This window comes from Rutidosis leptorrhynchoides, chromosome 1 (assembly GCF_046630445.1).
Source record: "Rutidosis leptorrhynchoides isolate AG116_Rl617_1_P2 chromosome 1, CSIRO_AGI_Rlap_v1, whole genome shotgun sequence".
NCBI lineage: Eukaryota > Viridiplantae > Streptophyta > Magnoliopsida > Asterales > Asteraceae > Rutidosis > Rutidosis leptorrhynchoides.
The window spans coordinates 29,239,726-29,262,687 of record NC_092333.1 but is presented as its reverse complement, the minus strand read 5'-3'; the positions used below and the strand labels follow the sequence as shown (position 1 = coordinate 29,262,687).

The 22,962-nt window shown below is 32.9% G+C and overlaps 3 protein-coding genes across 3 annotated transcripts; 2 read left to right on the top strand and 1 right to left on the bottom strand.

Moving 5' to 3' along the window:
- Positions 1-2,143: 2,143 nt before the first annotated feature.
- On the bottom strand, positions 2,144-2,701 carry LOC139853328 (uncharacterized). Its single transcript, XM_071842739.1, has one exon. The coding sequence runs from the start codon at positions 2,699-2,701 to the stop codon at positions 2,144-2,146; it is 558 nt and encodes a 185-aa protein (XP_071698840.1).
- Positions 2,702-16,928: 14,227 nt separating this feature from the next.
- On the top strand, positions 16,929-17,478 carry LOC139858194 (uncharacterized). The gene is made up of 2 exons (XM_071847050.1): positions 16,929-17,081; positions 17,179-17,478. The coding sequence occupies exons 1-2, from the start codon at positions 17,004-17,006 to the stop codon at positions 17,401-17,403; spliced, it is 303 nt and encodes a 100-aa protein (XP_071703151.1). The 5' UTR covers positions 16,929-17,003; the 3' UTR covers positions 17,404-17,478.
- Positions 17,424-18,239, top strand: LOC139853234 (uncharacterized). The gene is made up of 3 exons (XM_071842637.1): positions 17,424-17,431; positions 17,487-17,607; positions 17,711-18,239. The coding sequence occupies exons 1-3, from the start codon at positions 17,424-17,426 to the stop codon at positions 17,927-17,929; spliced, it is 348 nt and encodes a 115-aa protein (XP_071698738.1). The 3' UTR covers positions 17,930-18,239.
- The last annotated feature ends 4,723 nt before the right edge of the window (positions 18,240-22,962 follow it).

Here is a 22,962-nt window from a genome sequence, read left to right as displayed (position 1 = left end):
CTCCAACATTCACATATAGAGTGTCTATGGTTGTTCCGAAATATATATAGATGTGTCGACATGATAGGTCGAAACATTGTATACGTGTCTATGGTATCTCAAGATTACATAATATATAATACAAGTTGATTAAGTTATGGTTGAAATAGATTTGTTACCAATTTTCACGTAGCTAAAATGAGAAAAATTATCCAATCTTGTTTTACCCATAACTTCTTCATTTTAAATCCGTTTTGAGTGAATCAAATTGCTATGGTTTCATATTGAACTCTATTTTATGAATCTAAACAAAAAAAGTATAGGTTTCTAGTCGGAAAAATAAGTTACAAGTCGTTTTTGTAAAGGTAGTCATTTCAGTCGAAAGAACGACGTCTAGATGACCATTTTAGAAAACATACTTCCACTTTGAGTTTAACCATAATTTTTGGATATAGTTTCATGTTCATAATAAAAATCATTTTCTCAGAATAACAACTTTTAAATCAAAGTTTATCATAGTTTTTAATTAACTAACCCAAAACAGCCCGCGGTGTTACTACGACGGCGTAAATCCGGTTTTACGGTATTTTTCGTGTTTCCAGGTTTTAAATCATTAAGTTAGCATATCATATAGATATAGAAAATGTGTTTAGTTGATTTTAAAAGTCAAGTTAGAAGGATTAACTTTTGTTTGCGAACAAGTTTAGAATTAACTAAACTATGTTCTAGTGATTACAAGTTTAAACCTTCGAATAAGATAGCTTTATATGTATGAATCGAATGATGTTATGAACATCATTACTACCTTAAGTTCCTTGGATGAACCTACTGGAAAAGAGAAAAATGGATCTAGCTTCAATGGATCCTTGGATGGCTCAAAGTTCTTGAAGCAAAATCATGACACGAAAACAAGTTCAAGTAAGATCATCACTTGAAATAAGATTGTTATAGTTATAGAAATTGAACCAAAGTTTGAATATGATTATTACCTTGTATTAGAATGATAACCTACTGTAAGAAACAAAGATTTCTTGAGGTTGGATGATCACCTTACAAGATTGGAAGTGAGCTAGCAAACTTGAAAGTATTCTTGATTTTATGAAACTAGAACTTTTGGAATTTATGAAGAACACTTAGAACTTGAAGATAGAACTTGAGAGAGTTCAATTAGATGAAGAAAATTGAAGAATGAAAGTGTTTGTAGGTGTTTTTGGTCGTTGGTGTATGGATTAGATATAAAGGATATGTAATTTTGTTTTCATGTAAATAAGTCATGAATGATTACTCATATTTTTGTAATCTTATGAGATATTTCATGCTAGTTGCCAAATGATGGTTCCCACATGTGTTAGGTGACTCACATGGGCTGCTAAGAGCTGATCATTGGAGTGTATATACCAATAGTACATACATCTAAAAGCTGTGTATTGTACGAGTACGAATACGGGTGCATACGAGTAGAATTGTTGATGAAACTGAACGAGAATGTAATTGTAAGCATTTTTGTTAAGTAGAAGTATTTTGATAAGTGTATTGAAGTCTTTCAAAAGTGTATAAATACATATTAAAACACTACATGTATATACATTTTAACTGAGTCGTTAAGTCATCGTTAGTCGTTACATGTAAGTGTTGTTTTGAAACCTTTAGGTTAACGATCTTGTTAAATGTTGTTAACCCAATGTTTATAATAACAAAAGAGATTTTAAATTATTATATTATCATGATATTATGATGTACGAATATCTCTTAATATGATATATATACATTAAATGTCGTTACAATGATAAACGTTACATATATGTCTCGTTTCAAAATCATTAAGTTAGTAGTCTTGTTTTTACATATGTAGTTCATTGTTAATATAATTAATGATATGTTTACTTATCATAATATCATGTTAACTATATATATATAACCATATATATGTCATCATATAGTTTTTTTACAAGTTTTAACGTTCGTGAATCACCGGTCAACTTGGGTGGTCAATTGTCTATATGAAACCTATTTCAATTAATCAAGTCTTAACAAGTTTGATTGCTTAACATGTTGGAAACATTTAATCATGTAAACATCAATCTCAATTAATATATATAAACATGGAAAAGTTCGGGTCACTACAGTCCGTGCTTTGCATCTTTTTGCAATCCATTCGAATGACTTAACTTGAATCTCGTTTAACGGCGTCGGTCCATTCCAACACTTGTTTACAGACTTTCTGGTTACGATTTTTCCATATGAGATAACTACTTGACCATAATACCGCTTGCCAAATAGATTTGCCTATAAAAGAAGATGCTTGACCCGAATCATTGAAAAGATCCCCGACACTAACAAATGGGATACCACCTCGACCCCACCAATCGAATACTTTGCACCACACTTCAAAAGCTTGTTTACACATAATAAGAGAGTGATCCACCGATTCAAGATCGTCATCGCATAAGGGGCAACGAACCGAGTGAAGATCAATACATCTCTTGTCTAGTTCGACCAATACCGGTAGACGCTTTTTATTTGCTCTCCAAACAAACACTTCAATTTTTTTCGGCACCAATTTGTTACACAATGTTTCACAACTATCATTACTTGGAATTAAAAGTCTCGAGTTGAACAACGTTGTTAATGCTTTGGTTGAAAAGATCTCACTTCCACCCGCTTTCCATTTCCACGTGTCCCGTACTTGAGGGTTAAACTTTACACCTGATAGCATCTTCATCAATTGTTGTAGTTCGCCATTTACCTGACCCCTTGGTGGTCTTTTCCATGACCACTGTCCAACACATTTCTATTTACAAATTTTACGTGGGTGATCCTTATGATTTAAAAATGTTATATACATATTTATATTATAGTTATATTTATTTATTATATAGGTAATTATATTTATTATATACGTAGTTATATTATATTTTATATTTATTATATACGTATTTATGTAATATTCATATTTATATATACGTATTATATATTATATTTATATATACATATGATTATATTCATATTATTATATGTGTTTATATTATATTTATATATATTATATACATATTTTTTATTATATTTTATTATATATGTATTATTATATTCATTTATTTACGTATTTATATTTATATTTATTATGCATGTATTTATATTATATTTATATTTATTATACACGTAATAATTTCTTCATTTCCTCAATTTCTTCCTTTATTATCGCAATCTTCGGACATATACATTTTTCCAATCAAGCGAGTTCTTTCATCATCCAATTAGTCTTTGAAGGGGTCTTTTCGGTTGGTTGGTAAAATGTCGGGTAAATACGTTTAAAGATTGCGATAAAGTAAGAAATCGATAAGGAGATAAAGAAATTATGACATGTATAATAACTATATATATAATATAATTACACGTATAATAAATATAAATATAATAATACGTATATAATAAATATAAATACGTGTATAAATAAATATAATAAAACGTATATAATAAATATAATAAAAATATGTATATAATAATTTTGAATATAATATAATATAAAAACGTATATGATAAATATAAATTATAGTATAACTACGTATATAATAAATATAAATATGTATATAATAAATATAACTATAATATAAATGTGTATATAATATTTGTAAATCACATGGACCACTCACGTAACATTTGTAAATAGAATTGAGTGTGAAATAACTGAAGGACGAAAATACCCCTAAATTAACAGACTTTTTTAATAGTTGTTCGAGGCAGGGACCTCCCACGTAACATTTGTAAATCACAGGGACCATCCAAATCAAAATAGAAATACGGAGACTTCACGTGAAATTTGAGGTAAAACACAGGGATCATCTAAGTAATTTTTTCTATATTATACAATTAACATGTTAATATTTTTATTAAAAATAATTAATTATTTTAAAGGAGGTGATCCCCACACACCACTTTTTGATCAATGTACACCAAATTACCTATTTTACCCTTAATTATACTTATAATATTAAAATAAGTTCAACTTCCTAGATTAATTTAGGGGCATAACTGTAATTTTATGAAACAAAAGTGTACATGGATCAAAAAATTGTGTGTGAGGATCACCTCCCTTATTTTAATGGCATCATCATGAGAAGCTTAGAAATTTTTTCTTTATTTTTAATTTTTTTTAAGTTTGAATAATCTTTATTTATGACATCATTATTTTAAAAATTTATATGATACCATAGATTACTAAATTGACTATTGTTTAACGGCAAAGTTAACATAAGTTATAAATTGTACCAACAATTAGCAATTTTGAAGTTATAGGGACCACCAAATATAACTTTTTAAAAATAAGGGTGTCTATACGGGGGCAGAAATATGTGGGGGCAGGGTGGGGCGTCAGCCCCAAATGGATTTGTAATTCAGTGCAAAAAATTTGGATTTTTTTATTTGACCCCAGTTGATTTTTGCCCAAATGTCTCCATATTTGACTCCAAAAGTCTTCGTATTTTGCCCAAAAACCTCCGTATTTTGTCTAAAAATCTCTGTATTTTATCAAAAAACCTCTATATTATGTCAAAAAAAATTGTTACGATTTTTAAAAAGTTTTCGCCCCCTGTGAATAAAGATTCTGCTTTCGCCACTGATAGTATAATAAACTTTTTTTTTTTAGATTTGGTAACGACAGTCTTAAGAGCCGTTGTTACCATGTTTTTAATTGTTGCAAATTTCGATAACGCTATCATAAAAATGACCGATAACAGTTAATTATAACAATTAAAAACGTGTTAACTATAACATTAAAGTTACCGTTAGCAAAATTCATTTTTTTTAATAAGACTTGTTGTATCGGTTTGTAAAAGAGGCGTGGGATGCCTAGGTTGCAAGCAAGCAACATCAACTTGTGGTGTATCAAGGCGTGGGATGAGGCTTTGTTGGGGGCGTTCTTTGCCTTGCAACGGAGTGGGTTGCCATTTTATCAATTTTTATTATTTTAAAAATCTTATTTTTACCTTCTTTTAATATTTAACCCAATTATATTTTAACACATCACAATACTTCTAACCCACACCAAAACCCCGCACCATCACTACTCCACAAAAACAACTCACACGTACTAGTCATCAAAAAAATATAAAAAGCAACCACGCCCCCAACCCACATCCCAAAGGCTACAAATAGTCTAACAAGTGCTTTTAGGGAAATGAAATATTACCGTTGCTACACGTTCGAGATCTTTGACCTTGACCCACTTCCATCGACATTTCATGTATCCAGTTTCTCTACTCTTCTCAACCTGTGATCAGGTTCTCTTTTTTCTTCCTTTGATTTCGTTAACATCTTCGAAGTTAGGGTTTCTTTTAAGTCTTCGAATTTAGGGGTTTTTAATTTAATTTCTTTTAAGTCTTCGAATTTAGGGTTTTTCAGTTAATTTCTTCGAAGTTAGGGTTTCTTTAATTTCTTTTATGTCTTCGAAGTTAGGGTTTCTTTGATTTCGTTTAACATCTTCGAATTTAGGGTTCATTCCACGATATCTCCTAATTTTCGTCTCCATATGAAGAATTCGGATAAAGTGTAATTGCCTTAATAATCTAGAAATTAGGGTTTCATATTCTAATTCAGTACTATTCGAAAAAATTGTGACTTTTTCCCTGTGAAATCTTTAACATTTTCGAAAATAGGGTTTGTTTTACATTTCGTTATTTTTTTTAAAAAATTTAGGGTTTTGTTTCCTTGATATCGATGAATTACAAAAGTAAAGGTCTAATTTAATTTGATTCGTTAAAATCTTTTGAAGTTATGGTTTTTTTTTTTTTTTTTTTTTTTTTTTTTTAATTCTTCAAATTCTGAAGAATTGGAGTTTCTTTTTGCTGATTATGTTAAATTATTGGAAATCAGGGTTATCAAAACAAGATACTAGAAGTAAACATTATTATTAATGGTTATGAAAAACATAGTATGCTTCTGTACTACATTCAATGATTATCGTGGTTTAGATTTTTCGTCTTTTCAGAGTTTTATCAGGTATTTTTATAGTAAGCAGGCAGAGAAGTTATTTTTACCCATTATTGTTGCGGAAGATCATCAGACAAGAAGGTGCTTAACCGTACACCTGAACTCTGTACATGAATGTCTATGGATCCATAGGTACTACAAAGATCATTTTTTTTTAACATAAATACTCGGTAAATTGATCATTTCGTTTTGGACTGAATAGTCCATCATATCTTAAAAATATTCAAATTTAGTAACAAAAAATCTTGCAATGAAGAAATGAGGCTTCATCTTTTCACCAAAACTCCCCATATTAGCTTAAACTTTTTGGGACACGGGCTTTCTTTTAAGTGCTTATGGTTTTAAAAGACTATTTTGAATATGGACCATTTCATCCATCCGGTTAACAATACTTGTGGATCGTTGAATTTTCTGTTTTTGCCCTCCTATCATGTATCTCTTGGTATCCGCCAAACTTGAGTTTGCATGATCAGATTGTGTAGTTTTGTAGGTTTGTTTGGTCCGGAACACCATTATATTATTCTGATCATTTTCTTTCTGTTGTGCTTGGACTATCTTTCTTGTATGACAGGTATACAGGCTGAAGCAGTTAAAAATAGTGTTTTGCATCACTTACTGCTCAAAGGGTTCATATGGGTTGCTCCATCATTTGAAGCCAAATTACGGTAATTTCTTCTTTTTTATGGTTACTTTGTTTTTTTGTTGATCTTGCAATCGATTTACTGCTTATCATGATTCTTTTCTCTTGCCATAATATCTTCAGATCTCTAAAGATAGATTTGTAAGTTAATTGTAGATATTCATATCTTTGCCACCATAACTTTAATTTTAATACTTGTAAGTTTATGTCAATTATTGATATTGATATTCATATCACAGACTACCATAACTTTAAAGTTAATTCTTGTAATTTTATCCTAATTCTTGATAAGTAAGAAAAACCTTCAGTGCTTATTTTTGTTTAGATTTTTCATCTTTTCTTTTGTTCTACAGGCGCTTGGCAAACTGAATATAACTGTACAATCATATGGATACTACAGGACTAGAGGTACTGATTTTGATTTCCAAAGTTTTAAGGTCTGTAGGCTGTAAATTATTTTATTTAAAGATGAAGCTTTTAAGAAATGTGTGCATGCCACAGATCTTTGTGATCAACATTCAACCCGCAATATTCCCAGAAGTTTGGAATTGATCTTACATTGTTGTTGTTACTATTTTGCACCTTGTAAAACCAACCATCATAATCATTAATTTTTTGATAGGTTATGCATTAAATACAAAAATTGTGATTACTAAAATTAAATAAAACAAAAAGGTTAAAAACGAGTTTCTCACTGAACCAAACTCTTTTGTTCTAAGACTTCCATTTGTTTCAATCTTTCAGTGTTTTCGGTTTCTTTCAAAGCCTTAGCGGAATTTTCCTCTCCACTAATAGCTGCTTTCGAAATAGAAAATCGAGGGGGGCTTATATCAGTGGAGAGAGGAAAATTCAGCTTTGGCTTTGAAGGAACCGAGAAGACTGAAAAATTAAAACAAATGGAAGTTTTAAATCAAAAGAGTTTGGTTTGGTGAGAAATTTATTTCTCCCTTCCGTTTTTAACCTTTTTGTTTTATTTAAATTTAGTGACAACAATTTTTTGTATTTAATGTAGAATCTATAAAAAAAGTAATGATAATGATGATGATTGGGTTTTGCAAGGTGCGAAATAGTAACAACAATAATAATATATCAATTCCAAACTTATGGGAATATTGCGTATTCTTATATTGAATATTAGGTCTTCTACTTCTTTTTACATTACTTGCTTGAGCGAGTTAAATGATGATCACAAAGGTTTGTGGCTTTTATGCCAAACTTATGGGAATGTTGCAGATTCTTATGCCGTTTTTTCATCCAATTGTCCTTAGAACAAGTATGTGGTTCTTCAATATATGTTCTCTTGAAACCAAAGAGCAAATGGCTTACCGGTATCGAGATCACCCTTACAACCTTGAGGTTGATGGTTCGAGTCATGCTTAGGACATTTCGTGTTACTATTAGTTGGGTGTGTGAGTTTGAGTTTGCCTTTAGAAAATATAATATATGTTTTCTTGAAATTATATATGATAGGCCCTTGTATTATTGCATGGACTTATTTTTGACCACCCTTTTACTATTTTCGTATTTTGTCAATTTATTCGCGTCCACTTGTCTATATTCCAGCCACACAACTGGCTTAATTTTTTGTTGAATGTAAATGTTTTAGTTAGTTACACGAGTTTATGGTTTTTGGTGACAGTTTACATTGAGAGTGGCTTGTTTTGGATATCTTGATATTGTCTCTCACTGCGCAGCTTGATCATTGTATGATTTTCTTAGTAAAATCATCTCTAAAAAAATTGTTACATTTTTATGCAAATGTCTCGGTTTCTGACAATGCCTATTAGATCTTTGATTTTTGGCTCCAAAACTTCGTATACCTAATATCGGAACAGATACTATCTTTTTGTTGGCACTTGAAACTGAGAGTGACTTGATTTGGACAACTTGGGATTGTCGGTGTAGTTCATCGTTGTATTAGCATGTCCTTTCAAAAAGACCGTTGACTTTTTTTTAACATCAATTTAGGAGTCTCTGGCGGGGTCTACATTGGGATACCACCCACCCGATCATATCCATGGCACGGGTCGAGAGGAAACCATATTTGGAAAAACCCCCTTGAGGATCAAACTCTTGACCTTTAGCATCAATACCCGGATAACCGAGTTTGTTGATTTTTGGTGGCTAGCTTTAACACTAAGAGCAAATTTTTTGGATAATTGTTAATCGTCACATCTAGTCCAGGTTGGTTATAGTTTCTAACTTTTCCACAGACTATGAAAGTGACTTGCCCGGAATGAAATCGGACTGGGCAGTTGTTGCCTTGTTGGACTGATGCCTATTTTTTAATTCTCATGAGAAATATTTAAAGTCTTGCCCGGAATGAAATCGGACTGGGCAGTTGTTGCCTTGTTGGACTGATGCCTATTTTTTAATTCTCATGAGAAATATTTTCTGTACTGTACTTTTTGATGTCATGGCTACCTATCAAATGTAAATCAAGTGTGTTCCTTGTATCACAGTTTAGCTCATTAACATTGTGTTCTCGAGTTTTTCTTTTTATTTTTATTATTTTTTTATTAATTTATTTTATTTTATTTTTTGAAAGGAAAACCTACAATCTACACACGAAATCACGAATATTTACATCTCACTGTTTCAAGTGAGACTTGAACCTACAACCTGTTGGTTGAGTTTTTTTTTTTTAGCAAAGAAATGAAAGGGGAGGGAAGGATTAGAGATGATATTGAATGTGATTTTTATTGGGATTACAATAAGCCCACTTTTGAGGTGATTGTGAAGGAAAAGAAATATTATATTATGGGAAATGATATTTTCAACTTTTTTTTTACTCCTTCCACCATATTTTTAAGTTGTTTTCTAAAATACCCTTGTGAATTAAATAAATGTCACCACCCTCAGCCCTCTCATACTCACCATCTTTACCATCAATTATTCCATTTTTACAACTCATTTCAAAAGCTTGTTTCTATCTCCAAAAATACCTTGACCAAGAACCCAACTAACACATTCCAAACGAGATTGAGTCGTTCAACCGGTGACTTCGTGCTGAATTTCGGGGCGACGGCGATGGAAAACGTCGGAGTGTGAGATCTAGTCGGTCTAGGTTGTGTTGCTTACAATTTCTTCAGAGAAGACGAATTTATGGTGGCTTTCTGGAACTATTCTGAGGAACGTAAACACATCTAGTCGATTACCTTTTATAAAGGGTTCTATTATTTTTTCTTTTTAGGTTTAAAATTGGGGTTTTTGCCAACATTATAGTTATAGATTTAGAAATTGGCTGGCGACTCTATTGGATTAGTAATGAATGTAGAGATCACCGTTTAAAAATTCGAGGGATTTCTGGATTTTAGACTGAGAATTCAAATCACAAAAGGAAGAGTGTAGTAACATAATAATCGTCATTAGATTAAGGTGTCATAGGGAAACATTTCTGTCATAATTTTAGGAAATGACAAATTAGTTTGACTAAATTTATATTTTACCATCACCCTAAATAAACTTACATATAATAATAAGGGGTATTTTGGGAACTAACTTGAAAATATGTTGGAAGTAGTAAAAAGGAATGTGGAAATATCAACTCCTTTATATTATATTATACCTATATTCTAAATGTCATACGAAAAGTGAATAGTCCACTTTCTACATCTCACAAAATTACACTAAAGTTTTACCTCTTTACACTTCAAACACATAACATTACACTAAAATTTTACCTCTTCACACTTCAATCACATAACTTCCAATTGTAAAAAAAGGTAACACAGTCTTTTCACCACCCCATCTTCCACACCCTTCCACACCCTTCTTAAAATACTTTACCCACACTCACCTTCCAAAACTCTCTCTTCCTCCTCAAAAAATTCCTCCCACGCCTGCTAAACACTACATTCCATGGTTTCATGTTTAAACTCTAACTACGTTTCTTGCAATTACATGCCTTTAGCACGAACGTTGCTGGGTTGGAATTCTGCTGATGGATTTACTTCAGGGTCTCTTCCATCGACGCTTTCTTCTGCAGCAATCGTTATCACCATCGTTGTCGCCGTCTTCGCCTCCACCTTCCTCGCCATCTTCGTCAAACCAAAGAGAGGAAAAAAAAAATTCCCTTCGACCTCCATGAACTCAGGTATGTTTCTTCTTTCTGATTTCGTCCTATTTTGCCTCATCCACCGGTACCACAATCTTTCACCCTCATCTGTTTTTCTGATTTCAATTTTTCATAGAATCAAATGAGGATTTCAATCAAAAATTAGGTTCTCAGGCGATGAACCTTCGTCCGCTTAAATTCCAATTGTTTATAGTTCGTGGAATGGATCTACGATATTAATTGTGATTTCGATTTCTTAGTAGTTTTATTTATTTATTTATTTATTTATTTTTCAATTTTCAGAATCTACTAATTAAGAATCGACTAATGGTTATGGATGCAATATATTATGGGACTGATAATGATAATAAATCCTACGAAATTTGTAAATCAACATCTTCCTGTTGTGTCTGACAAAAAAAGGTACGTCTCACGGCTGTTATTCCATTTTTTTTTCTTGCTATTTTTATTAAACACAATCATGTTATATATTGTTGATTAAGTATTAGTTTCTGAAAGAGATAATTTATATGTAACCGTCAAGTGATTTAGTTACTGAACTCATTACTGAACTCATTACTTTTTGTCTCTCAGGTTCTTCTTGCTGATTTTCGAGGTCTAATTCAACGGGCAGAACAACCATCCGCATAAAATGGTATATATTTAATTTGTTGTGTTAATTCTGGAAGTATAATTTGTTTATATTTGTTTGTCTACTTATTATAGCTTCAGAGATATAGAGATCAGATTAAGACATGGATACAATCCAGTGAGATCAAGGATAAAAAGGTATTTTCCATTCTCTACTTCATTATTATTTGTTTTACTTGAAATTTTGAGTTTACAAATGTAGCAGCTGTTTTTATTGGATAGTTGTACTTTACTTCATTACTATATTCCTTATTGACATCGGGTTTTGCTTTCTCATACATGTTGACGTAGTTTAGTGCTTCTTATGACCATGCTTTAATGGAAGCTCGAAAGGAGAAAGACAAAAGCTTTTTCAAAGGAAGGCTTGGGAAAGCAGCCCAAAAAGGTGTACCTATTACTTTATTTTCCATCACAATGCAAGGATCTATATATACGTATACTATTGATGACTTGCAAATCCGTCGCAACGCAAGGGTTGCACCACTAGTTCTATCTATATATTGGCTACCGGAGTAACTCTTCATAACCCTCAATATTGTTATTTACTCGTATAATTCTCTTCTTGTACACTCAAAAGGTAGTCTCCTCTGCTCGTATATACATACAGTTGTTAATCTGCATATACCAATTGTTAATCTATATACTCCGTATTACTAATATATATTATAGCCAATGCATGTATTTTCGTATTGAAACAACCCAACCCGTATTCAACCGGATAATTTTTTTTTTTATTAGTATAAACCAATAACGCGCCATTCAATAAATCGGAAGATGTAAACCATTACATAATCCCATTTAAACTTACAACGTTTTTAATGTTTACAAAAGGCACGAAGGCCATTAATCAATTGTAATACAAGTTCGACCCATAGATGATAGTTTTAAACCAAACGACACTCGAGCATGGTTTGGGGCTAAACTACCCAAAACTAGATCAACTTCCAAAAGCTTCATCCAAAGCATCCCCTATCAAAATAAAGCGGGAGGCCCCTAATCCAAACGAACACCCTTACCCATGTCCACGCCGGAACCTAAAAGTGTAAACAACGAGAGGGTAAGCAAAACGCTTAGTGAATGCAATAATTATACACATACATATATAATATACCTACTTGCAAACACATACTCACATACCGCATACATGCTAGCAAACAATTAGCATACCATCGCAAGTACAAGCTAAAAGTCTCCAATACCGCAACTAGCACAATCAATAGCATATAAATCGACATAATACAATACGCTACAAATACAACACACAACCATGGTTAACCATACTCGCGTCATGGTGCTACCGGCTCTTTGGTTCACGCCATATGCATCGGTTATGACGCTACCGGCTCTTTGGTTCACATCACAACCCGAGTCATACTCGTTATAAGTGCTACCGGCTCTTTGGTTCACACTATAATAACTCGTGTCGTAGTACTACCGACTCTTTGGTTCACACTACAACACACGTACTACGATGTTACCGGCTCTTTGGTTCACATCTCAGCACAATCGCACATACTATGACACTACCGGCTCTTTGATTCATACCATAGCATACAAATAAATACATTATATACATACGCATATAATTATTCCACTCACCTTATCGCCTTTGGTGAACTAGGAATCAAGCTCGCAACCTTCAATGATATGCACCTATCACATTATGCATTTAATTAACATACAACTCTAGTGGACTAACCACCAACACTTTTCCCTTAAGCATTTAATGCCCTAAAAGCATTAAATGATTCACATCCACCAAAACCGCCCATTAATGGCTATGACTCGTCATAAATCACTAAAAGCTAGTGATTAGGGTCTACTAAAACCAACTAACACAATTTATGGGTATTTCATACCCATCTCATCCAACTAGGCCAACAATCACCCATTTGACCCATTTTAACACTTAGACTACAAATTTTGGTCAAACCTTACCCATTAACAAGCTTTCATCATTTTACAGGTGTTTTTAGTGACTACAACACAATTAACACTTACAAATCCCAATTTACATGACCATACCCTAGATTAACACCATTTGGGTTTTCCTTGCATCAAATTAACCCAAATTCACCCATTAATTCCCCAAATGGGTCTTACAAGTCTCAAATGGCCAAACCCTAGCCATAAATTAACTAAAACTCAAAACACGGAGTTAAAACTTACCAACACTATCAAGTTGTAGCTAAGAACGAGGAGAACAAATTTATTTCTTGCTCCAAGGACCGAATCACAATTCTTCACCGTCAAATCTCAATTTAGATCTAAGTGGGTTTTGTGTTTTGGAAGAGAAAATGGAAAGAAAAGAGAAAAGAAAAATGAAGGATTGAGATAAGTGGTTGATATTTGATCCACAATCTGATCCAAACGCGAAAAGACGAAAGTGCCCTCGAACCAACCCTTTTTAAATCTAAATTTCGAATCAGCACGGCAGTAGGGTCGCGGCGCGACCCCCTTTGCCGCGGCGTGGCATTTAACATAAAATTCGAGCTGTTTAATTTGGTTCATGGTTCTTGATTCGCGTTATATGTCGCGGCGCGGAGGGGCCCTTTGCCTCGGCGCGGCCCCACGCCTACTTTTGACCAGCTTTTGGTTTACAAACCCAAATGTCATAACCCGACTCGTACACCCCATTTTATCTTTCGCATAAACACTTAAACTACACGTATACATTCATACGCGTATATATATATATATATATATATATATATATATATATATATATATATATATATATATATCAACTAACACTTTAAATCGTTTAATCACATGAGCAAACGAATTATAAACGTTCTAACGATCAAATACGTACCTTAAAGACATGTATGAAGAAAACGGTATGTTACACGTATTTGGTTTCCCTATGTCGTTTTGTGTCCCGCTTTCCCCACCTTTTTATTTTATTTGTTTGTTGTGAGTTCTCAAATACAGAAGGATACCACCAACTCCTTTAATTTGTGCGATTCGGCGCTCTGGATTGTCATCTTCCTTAGGTGACTTCCTTAGATTTGTTTTTTTATGTCACCCCGTTTAATTTGTGATTTTTGTTTTCTCCAATTCCTCTATAATCATTGATTTACGTTATGAAAAGTTAGGGTTTTGCGTAGGTTCGTTTGTTGTGTTTGATGTACACAATTAGTGTTTGAATCATTTGATTAATTAATGTTTGAATAATTTGATGTACTCTTTTCAGCCATCTATTGTGGTTGCCCAAATGCTGCTGCCGACCAGCGCCGACCAGCAATATTCAAATTGACGCAATAGGTGCAGAAGGTATTTTGTGGTTGATTCTTAGTTGTTTGAAACAAATATTCGAATAGGTAATATCAATCATAAACAGTGGATTAATACATATTTTGTGAATTTCGTAATGTTTAAATTTGGGTTAGGTCGGTTACAGCAACGTAAAAACAGCGTCAACCAAGTTTATAATGACGGGAAGTAGCTGGAAGTATGAAGAGACTGGTAGCAATGCTGATAAGTAATAGTTGGAGACTGATTGATGAGATACAGCAGTGTGAGGGGCAGGAGAAGTATATCTTGCACATACATACTAGAAAGTAGAAACCCAATCTGAAGACTGGTTTAAATGGTTTTTTTTTTTTTTTTTTTTTTTTTTTTTAAGGAGGAATTGTTATGTTTTGTTTTTCGTGGTATGTCCGACATTTGTAACAGTTGTGTTAACAAAACAATGCAGATAAGTAGATTATGCTTCAACATGTACCACGAACCCGTTTGCATGTACGAAAAAACCTGTGCTGCAGCGCGGACCTCCACTCTCCTTATATATATTTGGAGTGAATGACAAAATTAAATACAATGCTCACCTATTACAATTATCACATTTAAATTTCTGGTGACATTAGTTAACGGTTACTAAATATTTAAATTTATTGTTGATTTTATTTTGTTAGAATTTTTTCCCTTTCCTTTCTTTTAATTTCCTTTTGATTCGAGAATACGTAAAAGTATTTTATATTACACCCCTTTCCTTTCATTTGTTCTCTCTTTTTTCTCACCCATTCTTTTTCGCTAAAAAAAAAAACTCGAGAATACACCGTAGCGTAAGGTTGGATAAACTGGCTGAGATGGAGTTAAAGTAGTGTTTGGCATCACTTACTGCCCAAAGGCTTCACATGGGTCGTTCCATCACTCATAGGCATATTAAGTTATTATCTTCTTTATATGGTTACTTTGTTTTTGTGTTTATCATGCCACTGATTCACATTCCTTGTGTTTCTAGCTTTGGTCCAAGCAGTTCGGTTAAATATCGACAGACAACGAATAAGCCTCACGTATAACATCTTAACCATCTATCATACAATTTGTTTTTTTATATTTTCTTTTGAAGTTTTGGTTACTATTTTGTTTTTAAATTTGGATTAGTTTTATTTATATGGTTTAGTTTTTCATACATGAGTGTTATGTTATATATTAATAAGTGTATGATGTGTGTTTGTATATATGTGAATGAAAAAGAGGTTAGATGATATTTGGTGTTATACATTTAAGTTGTGTGTAGAATTTACTATATGACAAAATTTGTCTTACTTGTTATGAATAGTACTATTTCGTTTTTCACTTTTCACAAACCTAACCTCCTAACTTTCATTAAAATACAAATCGAACCCCCCATTTTATACTTATATTCTAAATTATTATTTATCACATCACTAACACCAAAAATACTAAATAATAACACCCACCACGCTTTACCGACTTGTACACTACGCTCAAACAGTAGGACTCACATAGGTCACTACTGTGCTACATTTTTTTTTTGTCTTCAACGATAAAAGAAGCAACTTTCTTAAAAGGAATAACTCTTCAATGCTATCAAAATATGTCAAAAAACATTTTTTTTTTTACAAAATAGATCAACTAACTTTTAACGTTAAAAGAAACAACTTTCACAAAAGGAACAACCCTTCAATGTTAGTGTCGAAAAAAAATTCTTTTTTACAAAATAGATCAAGATTTTTTTTTTACTCGCATTAAAAACGGAGCCCCCGGCGCGAAGCGAGGGCTCCACAACTAGTTAATAAATCATTAGTTTAAAAAAGTCAAAAGCACATTATTCAAAGTTTTAAACTTTTTTTAATCATGAAAACCAATTGATATACTGATTTTGATTATATATCCAACTAGGTTTATACCAGTATCATATTCATTTTTCTCGTGAAAAAAAAAAAAAAAATATATATATATATATATATATATATATATATATATATATATATATATATATATATTGATTTTCGAAAAATATATATCTGTTGATATTTAACCGAACTGCTTGTACCAAAGCTAGAATCTGATCGAAGCGAATCATATATAAATTATCCGGTCCCTAGTTCTTATTTTCATAAATATTCAAGTTTCGATTCGGTCCAGATTTATTCTAGTAGACATAACCCGAAAATTGCGCAAACTAGATAGCTCTGTACTTTTTACACTTTTACAATTTTCTTAAGATTTTTTTTAGCCATTGCCTATTCCACGCATAGGAAAAAAAATAAATAAGCTCTATAAACCAAGAGCAGCCCAGCCCTAGTATTCGTATACGGAGTAGTATCCATTGTCACCCCTGCTCACCCGTCACACAACTAACCTCTCAACGTTACACTCTTTCAAAACACCAGAAATAAATTTGATACTTGTTCACTTGTGTGCTTACGTCACTCAATAATGGCATTTTCATCTACCTTCAAACGGAGACTTGAAGAAATGGAATATTCCAGAAATCAACGCCTCTCTCTTCTTCAGGTACTCTTCCTTCTAATACCTTCAAACACACACACGCACAATCATTGAATCATTGTATGTATTTTGATCGATTAATACATGTCGATATCGCTAATAGGCTGAGAAAGAGCTCCAACAAAATAAATCACAAACCCTAGCTTCAAAGCTTTCAAGTATCAGATGCATTGAACAAAGGTGTTTGAAACTTGAACACAAAATCACCTCACAACAATTCATCATATCATCAATTAAGTCTCAAATCGATCTCCTTGATTCAATCTATCTCAATCAAATCCAGCAATTCAGGTTTGTTATATCAATTCATCGCTTGATTTCATTGTAATTCTGTAAGAAACGTTGCTGATGGTTCTGTATCCAAATTAGGGCTTTGAGTAATGAACTGAGTAATCTAGAGGTGTTGGATAGCAATAACGATAAGTATTTCGCGTCGAAAGCTCGTGATATTGATGAATTTAGGGCTCAATTGAGGTTATATGCAACCGAATGTGAAACTCGTGTGGAGGATTTGAGGAATTCTGTCAATGAGGTAAGGTGGTTATCATACAAAGTTCATAGTAACTGTTATACTATTTTTTCGTTCATATTTGTATTGCAAGTTTAGTTCGTACGTGTATTGATCATTGTGTTAGTTGAACACGAGTTTCATTCAACTTCAACGTGGCACGGGGTATTCGAATAATTCTGATATAACTGTAGCTGAAATGAGAAAATTTGAACTTCAAGCTGTGAAAGAGAAATTAGATCATACGTTGGCTTCTAATTACGAGATAAGAGAACAACTGCGAAAGCAGCTAAAGAGTATGCTGATTACGCAACAAGAACGGTGGAAACCGTCTAATGTGGCTTGAAAGTTAGGGTCTAGAGCAATATATGGACTTAAGTAGATGAATATACAAGCAAACAAACAATTGTATTCAAGTACGTATTTTTCGATGAAATAGTAATTTGGATATTGATAATTTGCAACTGACACTTCTCATGTATATATAAATTTAATTTCTAAGCATTAGCTTAGTTACAAGATCATAAAAGAACCACATATACCATATACCATATAGACACAAAATTTAATATACAAATTAGCATATTTTCTTGATTTCCTTTACTTAACTGACATTTCAGCTTATTGGTATATTTGACCAAACGCGTTTGCGATATTCCTTATATGTCAAATTTCTTTTCTCTTGTCAAATCTACAGATGGATTTAAAAGTTTTAAGTTGATTCTATATATTTATATATTTGCTACCATAACTTTAATTTTTATCCTTATAAGTTTATAAGTTTATGTTAGTTATTGATAATCATGTCAGACTGCAATAACTTTAATCTTATTTTTTGCAAGTTAATGTTTATTCTTGATATTCAAACCTTCGGCAAGAGTAACCATTATCTTTGAGATCTTTCTTATATAACATTCATTGCTTATTTTTGTTTGGATTTTCTATTTTTTTCCCATCATTATGAAAACGCATCGCAAACTGAATATTATAATCCTATGGATACAACAAGACTACATGAACTGATTACGATTTCTGATATTTTATAACTGTGGGTTGGTTTTAGTTTTAGAACTCTTGATATTTATATCTTCGGCAAGACTAACCATCACCTTTGAAATCCTTCTTATATATACATTTGGTGCTTATTTTTGTTTAGATTTTTCTCTTTCCTTTTGTTCTATCGAGATGAAAATGAATGGCCAACCGAATATTATAATCATATGGATACAATTACAAGACTGCAGGTACTGATTATTTTCTATTATCTTATCATCTTTTGGGTTGTTTTTAGATTTTAGGTACTTTGTAAATAATTATAGTTATAGCTGATGTTTGTAGGAAATGTAAGCCACAGATACTTGTGAATAATAGTACTGGTTAGAAGATTGTTGTTAGGAACCAACTATCCATGTTGGAACCTAACTCTAAGATGTGTGGCAAGCATTTAGCAATGAATTAAACAAGTTCATACACATCTCTGTTCTTCACGTTTATGCACATATTCGGTGCAAGTATAAAACTATGCTCTAGCTCGTTTTATTCAATTATATTCGTCTGTTCTTGCAGAGTGGGTCAGTTGTAAAAACAGATGGTCAAATGAGGTAATGGGATTGGTAAGGAAATTGTTGATCTCGATCTCGATCTCATGGATCTAGAGTTGAGTTACGTTGGTGCATTTTCATCCTTCCGTTTTTTATATTAGATTTGTATATGAATAATGTTTTTAAGTTCAATGATTATTTTTATTGGTTATTTAAGTCAAAGAAAAGGCCTTAATTACTTGCGTGGAGGTTGTGCAGTAATACATGAACTCGAGCATGTGTACAATGTTAATAGGTTGTCTTGTTGAGGCACACCAACCACCATCAAAGAATTAACAGAATTATCTGCAACTTTTTATTGGCAAGTTGCGTTCAGAGAAACGAAGAGATATTTAGCATTTTTTGCAGGTAACATAGTAATGTGGCTGCTGTGAATAATCAAAAGTATGCTGCATTAGTCCAGTTCCGCTGTGAAATTCGTAATGTTTAACATAAACTGACTTATTTTGTCCATTATCTTTTATTATATCCTACAAGTATAACTACGATAATTATCTAATGTATTCAAAAGATTTTTCTAATTTGCTACTACTGAAGGTGTTCTTATTGTAATGGTGAGTTTATGGTGCAGTCAGCAAGATTACTTTTTTGTTATGTATATATGTGTTGGGTTATAATGCAGTTGTTGGTTATGTATTATAGGTTGAATATTCTGTTTTTGCAGACTGAGTCAGTGCATTCATTTTCTTGAGTTTTCGTGGACCTTCTTTCTTTATTGATCAACACATGAGACATGACTGACGAGCTCATGCCCTACTAAGGTATTTGTCTTGGTGCAACTTGTACCAAAAATGGGGTAAAGGGTTTGGTTACTTGACATTGAATTATACAGGGATTATACTGAAAAGAGTGGAAGCAACAATCGTGTCTAGGTTTATTGATCATATTTTGGTACTTTGTCCACGCATAATATGTATAGATATTAACTAGTTGTTGAACCCTCGCTTCGCGCCGGGGGTTCGGTTTTCAATGTATTTTATTGCATTTAGTTTTTTAAATTATTTCGTGGCTAAAGAGTGATGTCCTTGAAGCGCAAATTGAGTCGAACTAAAAGGTATAACCCGTAAAAGATTTAAATGTTATTTTAAATTAACAATATATGTCCATCTCCGCGTTTACCTATGTAATTATCGACTTTTAAGAATTTAATGCAAAATCAACGTGTATGTAAAGTACCCCAAATATTTAGCGTTTTTTAAAAAGCGTCCGTCCGTTTTGCGTATAGTTAGTGACATTGTGTTCCTAAAATTATTTCGAGTTTAACGATGGTGTCGGAAAAATTTAACTCGTTGCGAGCGAGAAGATATGACCCGTTGAATATTTGGGTGGAGTTTATTTAAGATTTTTTATGAAATGGTTATTTGACACTTTATCCCCTGTTTGGGGGTCGATTTGAATATTTGAAAAAGTGTGAGGGTCTTTGTGTGAAATATAATTAGAATTAAAAAAAGGGTGAAAGGACGAAAATGCCCCTAATTACCTTTCACCATTTTTGTCTATTAGATAATATAGTAATTAGCGTCACTTTGGTACTTTGAGTTTATTATACAGGGTGAATTTTTTTGAAAGAGTCGATAAAAAGCGACTGTTTAACCTGTCGCTTTTCATGTACTTCTCAATAGTGTCCTTGATGGTTAAATGTGTTTTCTTGGTCTTTATCCTTATAGTTTTGGGGGTCACTTCCATTGGGAGTGAGTTGTTTTTGGATACCTTCTGGATTGATTGTCATCCCTGATGCAGCAGCTGATTGTTGTAATTTCATAGGTTCTTAACAAGAGTTTGCATGGCCAAATCTTTCTATGCTAACATTTAGGCCGCTATCTATGCTTTTTGGATCATTTCTTTTGGTTCCACACTTTGTATATATAAATATCATTAACAATCGCTTTCTTTTTGTGCAAATGTCCTAGTTGGTACCCCGAGTTAAAAGTTTTTTGGTGGCAGTAGTAATCACGGGTTACTTGATTCGGATAACTAGTGATGTCCCTACCACTGCCAACTTAATCGTAGTATTTTCAGATTCTTAAAAAAGAATTTTGCCTTCAAAAATTTAATTGAAATTATGATCAATTGCTAGTACTAATTCCCAAGAGTGTTACAGATTTATGGGCCCACTGTTGCTTCAACTTTTTCCGCAGACTATTAGAATGACTTGCCCGAGAATGAAATTGGACTAGGCCGTTGTTCTTAACCCCTGTTGGACTGATTCCTATTTATTAAAAAGGTGAATCCGGTATTTTTCTGAACTGCGTGTAGGCATCAAGTACTGTACTGTTTGATGTCTTGGCTACTTGTTAAATATAATCAAGTATACTCGTTCTATGATTTGTATTACTTTTTAGTTTTTACCTCATTAAGATTGGATAAACAGGCTGAAGCAGTTAAAATAGTGTTTGGCATCACTTACTCCTCAAAGGGTTCACGTGGTTCGTAGATTCTTCTGTTAGTGGTTAAAAGTTCTAGTAGTAGGTCCCATGAACTACACTTTGGGCCTTGCCTTCACCCAAAAAAAAAAAGAAAAAAAAAAGATGCTTGCCCTATAATAAGTTCACTCACTCATGTGGGACAAGTTGGAACACTTCCAACTTTTTATTTTTTCATTTTTTTATTTAATATTTTTTTTTAAAGGCAAGGCCTCAAAATGATGTAGGTGAAGATTGAACCTGAGTCCACTGTGGAGATTAACCACTCAACCACCCCTTTGGGAACACTTCCAACTTTGAACAAAACACTCAAATTTAAAATTTAATATCTCATTCACCTTTATTCAATAGACACACCATAGCACTCAGACTAACGAAACACCCACCATGCTGGTGACAATGACAATAAGAGCGGCATTTGATGTTGTGTTTTCTTGCATCATTTTTGTGCAAATTGGAGAGAGAGGGATGTGAAATATGTGTTATAAAAGATTGAACATATATAATGAGATGAGTAGGTAATGTTTGTTAATCCTTCCCAACAACTTTATATAGTTTTTTAGACGGAAATTTTGGCATCGAATCATCTCATTTGTCACTCACACACCCGTTAAGAAGAAACTCTTCGCATCCATCACGCAAAGCGTACCCGGAATGTTTTAGGTTAACTGTTTGGCCCGCACACAGTGAAGGGTACCAGAGGCACAACCTTGGAGAAAACTCCCCCCCCCCCAAAGATTTGAACATGAACTTATTTTTTAAAAATACGGGCCCAGAACCAACTGGGATTTTTTACCACTCAATCACTACTTCGGTGGTAATTAACTTTATATAGTTTAGGTCCACTTGTATAGTTTTATTGATCGGGCCTAGCCAATTATTATATCATTATATCCCGGATTAATGAGGAAAAATAAACTGTTCTATTACGTTTTTAATAATTACATGGTATATACCTAAAAGTTGCAATCAAAAATCCATCATTCAATAACATGAGGTTTGAAAAGAGCAGCAGAAACATTCATGGAGGCTCCATGCGTACAGAACCCTCATCTTCCTAGTCACAATGCCAAAAATAAATAAATAATCCACGTCCAGAAACAATTTATGAACCAATACGAGATAGGCAGGCCCAGCATAAGCCGACCATCCATTTATAAATAGCAGTCGGCCCAACTTTATTTCTAGTGGACTGTAGATATTTTGAAATTCTGAGCCTATCATATGTAAGCTTTTAGGACCGCAGCCGCATCACGTCACTACGGGTGTGTTTGGATGAAACTAGCTGGAGCTTGTAGCTGTAGTTGGAGCGGAGCTTATGGAAGCTAGAGCTTATCCTTAAAATTGGTAGCTGG